General features: G+C 38.5%; 1 protein-coding gene across 3 annotated transcripts; it reads left to right on the forward strand.

Moving 5' to 3' along the window:
- Nucleotides 1-740: 740 nt before the first annotated feature.
- LOC109852443 lies at nt 741-11,820 on the forward strand. Of its 3 annotated transcripts, none has more exons than XM_020423611.1 (5): nt 741-1,185; nt 7,358-7,454; nt 8,106-8,279; nt 9,206-9,570; nt 9,672-11,820. In XM_020423611.1, exons 1-5 carry the CDS (start codon nt 1,174-1,176, stop codon nt 10,527-10,529), a joined length of 1,506 nt encoding a protein of 501 aa, XP_020279200.1. In that variant the 5' UTR covers nt 741-1,173; the 3' UTR covers nt 10,530-11,820. The 3 variants fall into 3 exon arrangements, with proteins under 3 accessions (XP_020279200.1, XP_020279201.1, XP_020279202.1); XM_020423612.1 differs by having other exon boundaries at nt 9,675-11,820; XM_020423613.1 differs by lacking the exons at nt 741-1,185; nt 7,358-7,454 and adding an exon at nt 8,733-8,917 and having other exon boundaries at nt 8,192-8,279.
- The last annotated feature ends 3,888 nt before the right edge of the window (nt 11,821-15,708 follow it).

The following is a 15,708-nucleotide window of genomic DNA, read 5'->3' on the forward strand; positions in this document are numbered from 1 at the left end:
ATTTTTTATCATCGCAGAGTACCCAAGAATTGTGTTGACTTTATCGTTGGAGAGGGTGCACGTTGAAATTCTCTCAGGATTCATCACCGACGCAACCCGCGACCAAGCCACCGTCGGTGGTGGTGGCACTTTTCACGTAGTCGCGGGTGTCCGCTATCGGTGGCGCTTTCGCGGGGCGAGGTTTCCTAGGGGTTTTGGGTGGCGACAGAGGTGGGTAAACGGCAGCTGGCAGCGGGGCGGACCGGGGACGTTGGAGTGTATGTACGTGTAGAGGCGGCACTTCCGACCCCTCGCGGCGTACGGCGGCTACGTACCGTAGGAGAATCGATCTAAAACTAGAGTCGCCGCAGTAACCGCTGGGAGGAAGCCAGTGTTACAATTCGCAGGGGCCCCCGTCGTATGCGCCAGTGAAATCATCGACGCACGCCGGTTTAATCGTACGTACGCACGGTCGGTCGGGGCCAGACACGTCCACGTCGACGGACGTACGTACACGTCGCAGCAGCGGCAGCTCCCTGCTCCGTCGCTTCTCTGTTTATTCGCGCCTCGCTCTCTCTCTCCCTCTCTCTCCCTCCGTCTGTTCTGGCAGCACACAGGGGTGGCTGGCCGGGGGTAGCCGTGCTTTAATCGCGGGATATAACGACGGGTGTTGCGCGCTCCTCACTCTCGTCGCGAGTACAGTGCGTGCGGGACGGGAAGGAGGCGCGGCGCCGCGGGTGCAACGGGCAGAAGAGCGACGGAATCTCGGAGACGAGGAGACCGGCCCCCCGTGAGAAAGAGGAGACACCGTCGTCGGCAGTTAGTGAATCAAGTCAGCCGATCGGCGGACACAGCACGACCTGCCGTTGTCTTCCTTGTCCAAGTGAAATATACACCGCGAGTGTCGCAGCGCGGCTCCGTTCTCGTAGGAAAGAAGATAGGCGGAAGAGATCAAAAGGCGAAAGGAGGCAGAGACGGCGCGAGAAGGCGAGGGAGAGAGAGAGAGAGACACCTTACGAGGGTGTACGCGTGAGCAGGCTGGGCGGACAGCAACGCGACCGGAGAGAGCAGCATCCCCCCCGATATATGATGCTACGTACGGCCGTCTTCGTCTTCGCCTTGGTGGTCGTTCCTTTGGAATAAAGTCGCGCGCTTGCTGCTGGGACGGTTCTTTACCTGCAGGGCTATGACGTAATGGCAAGAGAGGTACGCACATCCTTCCGATACACAAGCAGCTCCTTCCTTCCTTTCTCGCGCGCATGCAGCACTCACAGTCCGCGATCCGACTCATCGCGCACAGGGATTTCTCGCCTATCTCTTGCCTGTTTGTCATCGCGGAAACGAGGGGAAATCGTCGTCGTCGTCGTCGTCGTCGTGGAAATCTTTCTTCCGCGAAGAGGACGCCTCTCGGTGACCTATTTTCATGTGACCTCGTGACACCCGATGGTCGGTCCTCAACTTGCACCCCCCAGAGTGCATCACCCTCTCGGCAAGGCCGCGATCGGCTGAAGGGACGAGCCCTCTCGCCTGGTTTCTTTCTTTCTCTCTCTCTCTCTCTCTCTCTCTCTCTTTCTCTTTCTCTCTCTCTCTTTCTCTTTCTTTTTCTCTCTCTCTCTTTCTTTCTTTCTTTCTTTTTCGTTATTTTTCTTTCTCTCTTTCCTTCTCGATAGCGCGTTTTTTTCATGAAAAAATATTCGCGCGCCGTGTGAATGCTCCAGTTTTTCGCTCATAGAATCTTCCGCCACATTTCGCTCTTTTGGGTTATCCTCCCCCGTACGTCTCCCACGACTGTGCTCTATCAAGAAACTTCCTCCTGCGTGACTTTGCTTGATCACAACATTCTCTGAGAGTCATCCTTCTTATAGAAATTCTCATCTGTCTCTACAGAGATTATCTTATTTCTTTTGAGTTTACCTTTGTACGCGCCGAGAATTCTCTCCTCTCCCCTCTCCTCGAGAAATGTCTCTTCGCATGATTTATCAGTTGAAGATGTTAGACGTTTTTTTGTTTTTTTTGTTTTTTTTTTTTTGCGATTATTCTCTCGCAATTTTTAATCCCCTCGCATCCATTATGATGGACACACTTTTTCTTCATTTGTAATATGGAAGCACATAGTTGTAGAGGCACCCGCTACTCTGTTGTCCTAGTTTGTGGACATGTTCTGAGTTATGATTCGAGTCGTTTATCACTGCTCGTAACTTCTAAGGGGAATAATAAATAGGGAGGAAAACATATTCGAATGTATTTCTGGATAAAAATAGAGTGTCGAATATCCGAGACAATGGAGAGATCCATATTCGCAATTATTTTGCTCTACGCTAGTGTGTGTTTTCTCTCATCAAAGATTTTCTCGGCATCCTCGTCGTAAAAAATAATTTTTTTTTTAACAACAAACAGTCAATGAACGTTTTGTTTTAGTTATTTATTTGTCATTTATCAAATTTTCATCTTTGTAAGTGCTTAAAACTCTAATATTGTTCGCTTTTTGAATTTTTTTGTAAGTTCGTATCTCATTTTTTATGTGTTTCCCAGTGCTTAACATATATTTTTTTTTTTTCATTGTTTCACGTACATTTTTTTGCTAATAATTTTTCTATCGATTAATCAACAATGCTCTGCTACACGACCGGAATCTTCTTTTTGTTTCTTCACACGCAAAAACTTGTCCTCACTTTCTTTCTTTCATTTACAAAATTCATTTTTTTCTATTTTTTTCTTTGGGGGAAGAGAAAGGAAAGTAAGAGTTCTATTGTTGCTTTCTCAGCGTCTTCTCTTCCGCGACAGTCTCTGCTACAGATCTTTTTTTATTCTCGTACCGCTCATATAGGACGGCGGTATTCGTAGTCGTTTCTTCAGACTCGTGTAAGATCGTCTTATTTGTACACGGTGTGTGTGCATATATATTATATATATATATATATATATATATATATATATATATATACGGAGGATACGTGCAAAATTAGGACGATCCTTAAATGTGAGATTCGACTGTGGATACCGCTCGCAGACTCATCCCTATTATCTGTCTCTTGCAATCTGTCGTCTTACTTTATCACGTTATCTAATCTAACACTTTCTGCTTACTCGGTAGATTTTGCTTTGCCGATTTACACATTCCGAATTTCTTAGAATCTTTCCTCATATGTGCAATACCATCATTTTCAGTTAAACTGCCAGAATCGTGTCGAAGAAAGGTATACAAAGTACGAATTCGAATGCGCACTTTGCAAATATTCATTTTCGTGACTTGTTTATGTTGAAAATTATATACGCATAAAGCAGAGTCATACACACACGCACACACACATACACACACAAAAACACACACGAGAATGCTACTCTTTCGCAGCTGGAATGCTTTTCTCGTTCGTAGAACGCTCTTTACCTCATTGTACGTTCGCCCGCTGTTGCTTTGCATGCTCACAAAATTCTTCTCATCGTTTTGCACGTTCGCGGACTCTTCCTCCTCGCAAACTCCTTATCATCGTATGTCACGTTTCGCAGAATTCCTGTAAACCTTTTGCTTATCGTAAAAGCCTTTTGAGCGCGTTTATAGTGTCGAGAGATTCCTCTTAGTTAGAATAATCCGAAATGATTCCGTCTGATTTGTTGTTTGTAATCCTTTGTTTGCAACGTCAACAAATTTTGTAACAAAATTACAATCAAATGACAATGTTGCTTTATATTAAAAAGAAACCAGATAAACTAATTTTTTCTTCCCTCTAAATTTTGTTTTCCAAAAACAAAAAACACAAAATTAGAGAAAGAATATTAATAAAAACTAGAGAACACAAGTTAATAGAAATCGACAATTGTTTTCTTGTTTTTCTTTTCGCAAAGAATCTGCACGTGTACGTTTCGGCTCCTTTTTTTTTGGGGGGGGGGATCATCTTTACCGAAAGTCTCGCAAATTCAAAAATAAAAAACCCTGATGTGTTGAAGAAACAATCAAAAATGAAGCGATCGAGACGGTCCTCGAGAATTAATTGTCATTCGTCATTCATTGATAATTACCCCACACCCATCACGTGACGGTCACGTCTCCATTTGGTCTCATCTTATTTATGATAACCTTCAGAGCTAATATTTACGTACATTAAAAAAACCTTGTAATTAATCTCGCCGCGGATCCCGACAAACGCCCACCTTCGCCGTTTCTGTGTCAGGGGATATTAAGTCTTTTATTTAAGACCCAATTTGTTACTTCCCTTGAAAGTTAATTCTGTGTCGGAGTTGCCAGTGATGATTTTGCGCTTCCCGGCTCTTATCAACCATATTTTCTCTCAGCTTGTCTTTCGAAACAATTGTTTTCCGATTTTTTATATTGTAAAATTTTCACACGTTTGTTTTTGATACAGTTTTATGTGAATAAATATTGAAAACTGATTGAGAGTGCACGGATAAGTTGAAAGAGCACAAAAAAAAAAAAAAATAATTCTGTTAAGCATTTTGTTTGACATTATTTTTGGCTCTCTCGTCGAATATTCCAAATTTAACTATATGAACTGAATCCAAGCATGATGAGTTTAAAGCAAATCAAAAATTCACAGATAAAAGTCAACGCGGTTCTTGACGATACTTCATTAAGAGATGCACCTGGGTACATCCATTGCACAGGCCGCTGCAGCTGTAGGCGCAGTTCTCTCTATTTGCTCGTTAGCACGTTGCGATGTTGTTTACCAAGTTCCATCCATGGCAAGTTCGCGAGTGCATCTGAGGATTGTCGTACGCGGAAAAGGCTCCCGGTTGTCTTGTATTGCTCGGATAAACACTTAATTTTTCGGATACTTGAATCTCTGAACTCTCTTCTGGATGTTTAAATCTTGAAATATTCTTGAAGTTTTGAATTTTCAGATTTGTAGACTGAGCGACTTTTTCTTCCGAAATTTTTCAAATTTAAATTCCACAGCTTTTGTTTGTTCGTAGAAGGTTTTCTGAATTCTTGTCAATTTTGTCCGAATTTCATGTATATTTTTTTAACAATAATGCATGTTGTGGCTCGTGAGTTTGTTCTTTGTTTCATACACCGTAATGTGCTTAATGTTCAAACTAAATATTTTTCGGAAGATGTGTGCTTTTTAATCTCACCACTAAGTATCGAATTGTTTTGTATATACAAACAAATTTTTAAAAACCTCGTTAAGATTCTATATTTTATTTTGAAATTCTAAAAAAATATAATAAAATACCCAAAACTTAAAGATTTATCGGAGAATATTAAAGAATCGAAAACATACGTACATGTGTATCATTATTACATCTATATTATTTTTAATTCTCTTAATGTGATTGTGCGTTTTTTATTAGATATTACCACACTACAAAGTGTGTAAATATGTGATTCAACAAGAATTTGATATTTTTTACATAATATAAATCACAATTACATTATATGAGAGTTAAATATTTTTTTCACGAACTTCTTGTAAATAAATGTAATAATGACGTATTATGTATCTTCTCGTGTGAGCGATGAAAGCAAGAGACAAGAGAGGTAACCGGCAAAATCGACACGCTGCACAGAATAAATAAGCGATATTACAAGTTAAGACCCGTTGAACCAGGTCAGTGCTTTCAAGCATAAAGTGCGCACGCGCCCTGCACACCCTTAGCGCCACCCCGTTGAAGACTACCCCAAACATAATGCACTTCTTCAATTCGCATTATTCTGAAATCGCTAGCGACGTCGTCGGAATGCAATCTCGCCGATCGAAGAGCGCAGATGTATCCGCACAGTGCGAAAGTTTATAATAAAGTGCACAAAACACAAGCTTCGAAAAATAAATAAATTTGTGAATAACTCGTGTTGTGTGATAATGTAAATATAACTCTTTTAAAAGTGAATCGACTAAAATACAAAGTATAAATCAATAAAACAAATTAAGTTTGTAACATATAATATAAAAAGTTTTCAAAACAAGAAGTTTGCAAAAAAAACCTGCGCTGCGAGCGTCCTGCACATCTGTGTGTTCTATGTTCTTTAAATTTTTTAGCATATCTAAATTCAAAAATGTGTTAACGACATCTAGAAAACTTTTAAAATCGGAATGCGGCATTTGATTTAAACAATGTGATGTTTCCGAGATGCACATAATTTCATATTGAAAAATATTTTTTTATTTTATTATTTTTTTTTAATATAGACATTTTTATCACTTTGTTAATAGATAAATGTTGTTTTGATCTTTGAATGCCATGCATGTTGTCATGTTTATTTATTTTTTTATACAATTAAAGTTTATATAAACATAAACTGAATTTATTTATGCCGAATGATTTAATCTAGTTTAATAAATAAATTGTTTTCTTTAAAAAAACAATAAATAAATACTGTAGCTTCTTGTATTTAAGTCATACTAAAAGTATGTGTAGTTGGTTTCTCTTTGAATCTTGTTCGATTCCGCGACAGTATTGCCAGTAAAAATTGTCGCGACTGCATTCCGTTTGTGACAGAGAGCAAAATACGCATGAAAATTCCATGCAAGAATGTATTAATCAGCCGTTCTACATTGTCACTGTAATATAAAGCATTGTTGAGAAATTATTTACTCCACTTAACATCGAGGCGACAAACATTTCCCTGGGTCACCTCTCTAGATTTCCACGCGCTTTTCTTGCTATGCATAATTTTTAATTTATGTATGAATTAATGCTTATTTGCAAGATATCTTTATTTATCTGCTGCACGAAAAGTATGTGTGTGTGTCTGAGAGTGAGCTACTTTTTAAATAATAATATTTTTATTACTTAAAATATATTCTCTATTACTAATTAATTTTATATTATTACAACTATTTAATCTTCATTATTTTACTGTTACTGTTAATTTTAAATAAACTTTATGTAAATAAATAATTTGAATAAATTTTAATATTAAATTATACACACGCAATATGTTTCTTTAAATTGTGTGTGCGCGATAAATTGTAAATTGTAGATGTGGGTAAAGCAACTCAAATAACTGCTGACATAATGTGCTATGTTACTCTTTTTCTAAAGGGTTTAATACCTGTATTTTTACAAGCGCTTTAAATGTCCGCAAGCTCACACGAGCTTCCGGAGAGCATTTACGGTCAGTAATAAATCGCAAATGTCAACCATTTTTAACTTTATATTGTACATTGAAGTACAGTACACATTGGCATTTTCTCACTGTATTAAAACTGATCGATGGCAGATGTCATGTCCTTTTCCCATCAAAATGTCTCGTGACTAATTAAAAATTGCAATAATATTTACTTTGTGATCTACTTCCAACTTCGTTTTACATAATCAATAATTAATATTTTTATACTGCATTGCCGCTATATACAAGAATTCTCTTAATAGTTTGCGAAGGAACATTCTAATTATATATTATTCAATTTTTGTGCAGGAGTTACGGAACAAGAGACCTTTTAAGATATGGGACAGCTGGCGTAACGTAAGAAAGGGCCTGGTCGTTAGCAACTTCGAAGAGTTGATTGTTCGGGGTAAGGAACGTAAACACACATTGATTATCAGTAGATATTCAATATATCAACGTTTTTCTAAAGATGTTTCCAAAATTAAAAAAACACACAAACTTATAAAATCTAGAGAAAAAAATAAGATCAGTCAAATTCGTCTTTTTTTTTTTTTTTTTTTTTTTTTGTAAAAATACAAGAAAAAACTAAGCGCGCTACGTTCGTAGGATTACTCCTCCTGCGAGCGTCGCGCATCGTTCTTTCGGAACGTTCTGTGTCTACCTGTCCGGTCGGCCGACGAAGAAATATTTCCGGCCGGAAATATTTCCACGCGGCGTATCGCGCGCGTGGAATTGCATTATCTGCAAAGTTCCTTTGAAAGTGTCGTCCTCGCAACACACATTTCTCGCAACATCTCTCCGAGACAAAGCGTCGTTCGTTCGTTCGAGGACACACTACCATTATTCGCAACTGCGCCATTCACTGCGATTACACAGTAACAAGCGACACGTGGCACACGCACATGTACGCTTTACCTGCACACCAGACAGAAAATATACGTACGCTTACGCGCTCGTATACACATACACACATTATATACATCACGTCGCGTATATCACATCACGCTAAACGCCATCTGACGTCCACAAGCCTTCGCGGCCAACCCTTTGCTTTTAGGTAAGGAAAAGCTGGGCGTGCCACAAAACGAGAATGTCTCGCTAGTTTTGGAGTCGGACGGCACACAAGTCGAGGACGGCGAATATTTCAAGACACTAGGCAACAACACAATTCTGCTTCTGCTGCGGCATGGTGAACGCTGGTGTCCAACTGGCGTCGACATCATACGCGCTGGTAGGTAAAAAACGAGGGACAAATTACGAATCGATCGATTTTAGGGGAAATCGGCAACTTGGTTGAGAAAACTAAGGTTTAAGTATACAATATTATACGGAGACGCAAGAGAAATGATAGAAATGCCTGAAGAAAATGAGGAACGTCCGTCTGGAAGATCGGGAGATGAAACGAGGAGAGTCTGGGTGTCTTTTAGAGGCGTTTTATTATTATTATTATTATTATTATTATTACTATTATTATTATTATTATTATTATTATTTAATTCGAAGGAGAGAAAGAAAATCACACACAGATGTCATACAATCAGATTATCTCGCAAAAAGTAAAGAAACAAAAGACAGGAAAAAATAATCACATTCTCACACGGACCTTTAAACGATCAACCAAGTAGCTCTTCTTCTATTCTCAAATATCTCGATTTTCTGGATTTTTGAACCCTTGAATATATAGCTTCTTTAGAATCATACGCGCTGCTATGTAAAGGGGATATTACAACGATCAACTTTGGTTGATGGAAATCGGCAACTTGGTTGAGGATACTAATCTCGAGGAAACTGATAAAATTGATCAAACTGAATTACACGTGGATCAAACTGAATCCTTACACACACACAAGCCTTTAAACGATCAACCAAGTAGGTTTTCTTCTATTCTTAAGCTCTCTTTTAGATGTTTTGAAATTCTTTTACGATCTCCACATATCCAAACTCCTCCTTAGACTTTTTTTTGGATAAAAGTAAGTTCTTTGGCTCCCTTAAGATTTGTCGATCTCGCACTCTATGCGATGGATCCACCGGCACTGATTGTCACGTCTTGCAGCACCGAACACTTTTAACCGTAACCCTCTCGTCATCCGTTTTTTTTAACGAGTCGATCGAATCTGACTGATCATTCGTTCTTTCTCTCTTTTTTTGTATTCCCAGCAATTTCGGCAATCCCGAAAATAGTGTGCGAGACGATCCACGCGCTGGAACTGCACGATGAGACGCCATCGTGGAAAATCATGGACAATAAAGGCCGAGTCACAGTGGTGCTGCACTGGGACCAGCGCTCGTCGTCGTCGTCTCAGGTGCAGCAGCAGCAATCGAAGGCGGGCCAGGATCCTCAAACCTCCAAGTATTCACCGACTAAAAAAGCCGACCTGAGCGGCGCTCAGCGACCCTCCCTCGTGATCCAAACCAGTCTGGACAAACTTGGCTACGACGGCAAGTCGGCGCACTTGCCCGGCGATATTGCTCCGACGCGGTATACCAGTCCGCGAATCACTGTGATAAATCATGACGATATGGTATTCCCAACTTATCGTCTTGTTACTCTATATAATGTATTTAATCGTCTCAATATACAGTCACGCGTTATTACACTACAAATTAATGTTTGTTCTGCCAGCAGCAGCCGCCGTCGCAGCCGCATATATCCGGTCGACTGGTAAAGCAGGGCACGAACTCGTTCGACAGCACAATTCACATCCACACGCCGCCGGAATGCTCCAATCACATCCACGAGCCGCTCGCGCGAAACGGCAGTCCAGTGAACGGCGCCGATGGCGGTCCATCCGGAGAATGTGACTTCCATTGCTGCGCTCTGCACGAGGAGGGTCGCAGAATCGCCGTGCACAAATCGGTGGCGACGTCGCCGATACAGGACGCGCAGCACGCCCAGTATCAGGCGCATCATGCGCTCCAGCAACAGCAGACGCAGACGCAAACGCCGTCGCCGCAGCCGCCATCCTCTCTGTCGGACGGCACCAAGCGACCCGGCCCCGGCAAGGGTCACGTGCGCTTTCGCGACACCGCCGACGAGGAATCGAGCTCCCGTATGGCGGGTCCCTCCGGTTTGCACCTGCGTCAGAATCACGTCAACCAATATCATCAGGAGCACGACAGCTCCGAATCCGAGACGGAGAACACGATAATGGAGGACGAGATCATTACGTCGGAGAAGTTTCTGCTGCTGATCGATCAGCTCACGGTCGATCAAAAACATCACCTTAGCATCAAGGACATCGGCATCATATTGGAGCGACTCAGCTCAAAAATTCTCGACGTCGAGCGGCTGGATCGCGACAGCGAAAGCAAGGAGTGTTACAACTGGACGATCAAGGCGGTCATCAGGGGCGATGTTCTGCGGGAACTCGGGGTGATTTACAACGGGAACTACTACACGATCTCGGAGCATCCGGGCTACAGGGAGGAGTCCGAGGACGATAATGAGGATAACGAGAGGGAAGAGGAGGATAGACTTTAATATGATGGTGTTTTACTAGATAGATAAATAGATAGATATACATCTATTCCTAGTTATTACTAACTTAGGACACATGTTGGAAACAAGAACGGGAAATATCACGTGGCCTCTATTAGATCCGAGGAGTTTTCGGCTATCGAATCTTCCGCTTTTATTTTGGAGAAGTCTAGCGCTTCCTACGATCTTCCCAGGATCTTCCCTCGCGTGATTCCCCGCAAAAAAAAAAAAAAACAGTTTGAGTTTTCCTCCCGAGAATTCCTTCGAGAGAAGAGATTCTCCGAGAAGATTTCAGGATCTTCTGGAATTCTTTTAAATATATTAGACACACTCTGTGTTAAAGCGTCTAAGAAAAAAAACAGAGACGCCAAAACTCGTGCCAAATTATCATTTAGAACTTCAGATATTAATCTTACAGTTATCTTAAGAGTTTCCGCTTCAGGTCCGTCTGCATATTTTTTGATTGTAGGAAGTTTTAGATATCGAGAACTCTCTCATAAAAAAGATTATACTTGTATTAAAGTCCTCATGTTTTATCGCGCGTGACAACTTTGCGTGTGAATTTGCGGAGGAAAATCCGAAAATCCTTAGCTTCTCCGAAATTCGTGCTATATATCCTCGGATCAGGAATGAGATCAACGGAGAAGCGAGAACCGCGATCGACGCGAGCGAAATTATATATTTGCGTCACGGAGAGAAATTCAAATTTGTAAAATCGAAACAGCGACGGAAGGTAGATCGCGAAGCGAAAGCATTACCTACTTCTTCTGAATGTGTTTTGTAATAACGAAAACTGATTGACAAAACAAATCAGGGGGGAGGGGGCAGAAGAAGCGTATCATGAATCATGTAATATGATACATCTTCATTAAAAAAAAAAAAAACTTAGTTCTAAAGACGGTTGTTGAAATATGTATTTATTAAACAAATTAGTACATATACGTGGTAGGAAAACATTTTTGGGATTACGGACGTCGGTTCCGTAACCGTCCACAACACTGCCCTTACAAAAAAAAAAAAATTAAAAAAAGGATAAAATAGCGCAAAAGAGTGAAATAAGTGACGAACGATGACGAAGAAGAAGAGACTGAACACAAAAAGATGTGAATATATAATACATGTGTAAAACGATTCGACTCGGCTTAACTCGACTCATTTAAGCTCGATATGGTTTTACTTTTGCTTTTTTTTTTTCATCCACGACACTTCAATTAACTACGTGGGAATCTTTATTGCAAATATAAATTATATCTTGTTAATTTTATAAATTACATGTTTTTTTATCCGCGATATTTGGAAATTTGAAAGAAACAAATTTTTATAATTCATAAATAATTTTGAGATAATTAATAAAAACTACCGAGGAGCCGTTTTTTGTAATAAAGGAGTGATTATGTTTTTCATAGATTTGTGTGATCGAGAGATAGAAAATCTCGCGAAAAAAAATTTTGATAGTCGACGTCGGGGAACAATCGATGATCTCGAATGGCGAACGGATAACATGTGGTGAGTACATGTAAAGATCCTTAGATCGCCATAGTATGCTCAGATAAATACGGATATAAATGTAATCGCGTGGCTGCCTTCAATTCATCGAACATCGCAGATGATTTACGACGCATAAATCGCACAAAAAAAACTTTTCACAAAAACACCTTGTCATGAACTTGTTCAAAGTTCATGGGAAAGAAAAAATATATAGAAGAGAAGAATAAAACAATGAAATTGTTTGTTTCTCGCCGACGTTAATTCTTTGTAGACTCGTAAAAACGCTCTCGTAGCCTAAGCAATTCTTGAATTCTCGGATTCTCTGATGTTTAATCATTTAATGCTGCTGGGTTCCTTTGATAACATCTTTATTCTTTATTTGTATCTCTTATAAGAGAGAAAAAGTAACTGATTTCTTTTTATTCCACATATTTTTCAATCTCTCTATTTTTCTCTCTTTTTGAATTTTGTTTAAATTCTTGAATAAATTTATACCATTTTTTATGTACATATATTTATGTAAAAATTACTAAATAATTTATTTTTAATGCTGAGGATTTTTTAAGTTTGTTTTTAACTTTTACGGAATCTGGTGGCAACTTCCGTTTATTTCGGCACACGATCGCATGACTTGCGATATTTCGAATTAGGTCAGTGAACAAAAAGATTTGTGATTTTCTTCAGCGTGTATACACAAATAGCATCGTTCAAAACTATCAACTACTACTCATTTAACGTATAAAAGCTATACATACGTAATTGTTTTTTTCTATTTAAAAAAAAAAAAGACACCTTGAAGTTATTAGATTTAAAAGAAGTGGGTGACATCGTCTCTGATTTTAGTATAAGTTTATAGTAAATTTATATAGTATACATATGTTTTTATTATATAGTATATAGAGAGAACACGAGAGAATGAAGTGAGAGAGTGAGAGATTATATAAACAAAAATGTAAGAAAGAAATTTTGTATGTTATTATCGTAGTTGTTTTGCGACGAGAATGAAAGAGTTGAAAGTTTCGAGCGGCGCTCACAAATCACCGTATATGCATGAACACATATGCATATATATATATATATATATATATACATATATATGTATATACATATAACATACATATATACATATATATATGTATACATATATTAAACTGCGTGTGTAACATAATATAAATATATGGTTGAAACAATTCGAAATTCACGTTAGCGGATGTATTACATGATTATATATAAATGATATATCGATACGTGGCGGGGAAATGCCAACTATGTGAAACTTTACAATTTTAATATATTTCTATTGTAAGTATACTCGCGCGTGTGCGCCCACGAAAAAAGAAAAAACAATTGTGAAAGAGAAAACTAAACATTCACATATAAATGCTATAATATTCGATAGCATATATATAAATATATACATATATAAATATATAAATATATACATATATTATATGATAATTCAGTGAACAGGCGTCACACTGACGTGGGAGAAAAAAAATTCACTTTATACATATTAATAAAACAGGTTGTCTTGTTTTGGGACTCGGAGGAAATGCGTTGTTGTTCGAAGCCGAATAAGAAACGAAGGCACGAAAATCCGCGAAATTCGTCATTCTGTTGGCGTTAAAATTTCCATGTGTCTTATCTCATCTTTCACACACACATGCGCACACAAACACACACACACACACACACTCGCGCACGCACGCCACACACACACGCACACACACACACACACTAACACTTATTTCACGATCATCTTACCTTCAGAATGTGCTATATGTGCTCAGATCCTGAAATCGAGTCCTGCAGATTTCTCGGATCTTCCACGATCTCGGCGACGCACTCTCGGTTGGGTCCTCAAATCGTCGGAATTGAAAATTCCAAATTCCGCCGATTTCATATCCCAACGGATTCGAACTCTCGGATTCCGCGGAGAGAGAAAGAGAGAGAGAGAGAGAGAGAGAGAGAGAGAGAGAGAGAGAAAGAGAGAGAGAGAGAGAGAAAGTCTTTCTTTGAGGACAAACTCGTCTCTGATTTAAGGTTCCACTGGTCCTAGATTGCTGTAAGATTCTAGGTTCCTTGGATCTCGCATTCCTTGATATCTGGACAGTTTGAAGTTTAGATGCCTTGGGAAAACGTAAGGTATAGCTTCTCTGCGATCTAGGATCTTTAAAATTCGCGGTTTTGTTCTCTTGGAATAGATTCTAACTTTTCAAGTTTTGTGCGGGTTATATATTTTGGAGCAAATTCTTCTCGGAACTTTTTTTCTCGAATTTCAAGAATATCGTTTCTCTTTGGATCATTATGTCATTGCACTTTCAGATTTTTGGGTCATCAGAATCCCGATTATATGATTTTGAGTTACGCAAAAAAAGTGAAATTAGAATAATTTAAGAATAGGAAAAGAGAAACTAAAATAATTTGATTTATTGATTGCATAATGTTTTTCTTTGAGAAAAACGTTTTTTTTATCACAAGAATGCTTTTGCATTAGAAAATCTAGATTTTTGTTCCCGAGAATTATTCGATTTACACAATATTAAAAAAAAAACGATTAGAGATCCTGGACGTAGTGCCCTTTTAAATAATAATAAATAATATAATAATAAAACGATAATTAATGCTAATATTAATAATAACAATAAAATAATAATTATATAAAATAAAAAGATTGTTATATAAGTTGTAATTGTTGTTTCTGGTACATGCAGATACTATACATACGCACACATACACACATAGACACATATACATACCTTAAAAAACTAATGGCCTCTGCCATTTATTTATACGTAGTCTCCTCCTATGATCCTTTATTGCAAAAAGTAGTACAAAGTCCTGGAATTATACCCAAACAGAAATTCACTCGTACTTCATATTAATTTGTTGCAATTGTTTTATGCAATATATTCTCAAATTATCCGACAAAGATGTTTACTCTGTATTTTACAATCATACAATAATTATTCGCTGTGTAATCGGGTTTTGTAAATAATTCATTTATATAAATTTTTCTCATATCTTTTTCATATTTTTGTCTTGTATCTCAGATTTCTTTAGATCTTTTGAAATATTACGCAACTCCACTTCTCGCGATAACATATTGTTTATAATTTAAATTCTGTTACAAGCAAATAATATAATACATAGTTGTGCTTTTTTATAAAAACAGTGCAACTTTTTCACGACCTATAGATCGATTAATCTGCAGCGAGCAACTGACGATTGACATGAGAGAAAGAGAGAAAGAGAGAAAGAGAGAGAGAGAGAAAAAGAGAGAGAGAGAGAGAGAGAGAGAGAGAGAGAGATCTAGCATAAGCAACCTCGCATTAATGATTACCTCTGTGTATCTGCATGGCCGTACATATTACAATAACTTTTAACTACTTTTAAACGAAAGAAAGAAAAAACGTAGTCGTTATAATCGATGTAGGAGAAATGAAATTCTTCACAGAGCGCTCCGAAAGCATGTGTGCCAAACGTGTCTGTATCGAACATAATTCGATACTTTATCTTCGCGACTAGACAATCTTTGCCACATTTAAAAAATATTCTTACTAAGAATATTTACAGAAACTCTTTTAAAAAAACGTGTAATGTTTAGAATTTTCATAGTAGTTTTGTTGTTCTAAGACTTTAAATATATATCGATTGCTTCGATACAAATTTATTAATTGTTATATTTATGTTT

Source organism: Pseudomyrmex gracilis, unplaced genomic scaffold, assembly GCF_002006095.1.
Source record: "Pseudomyrmex gracilis isolate BER0280 unplaced genomic scaffold, ASM200609v1 scaffold_29, whole genome shotgun sequence".
Taxonomy (NCBI): Eukaryota; Metazoa; Arthropoda; class Insecta; order Hymenoptera; family Formicidae; genus Pseudomyrmex; species Pseudomyrmex gracilis.

Coding starts and splice junctions, on each gene's coding strand:
- LOC109852443 (XM_020423611.1), top strand. Junction 7,455..8,105: donor CGAAGAGTTGATTGTTCGGG/GTAAGGAACGTA, acceptor CTTTGCTTTTAG/GTAAGGAAAAGCTGGGCGTG. Junction 8,280..9,205: donor CGTCGACATCATACGCGCTG/GTAGGTAAAAAA, acceptor TTGTATTCCCAG/CAATTTCGGCAATCCCGAAA.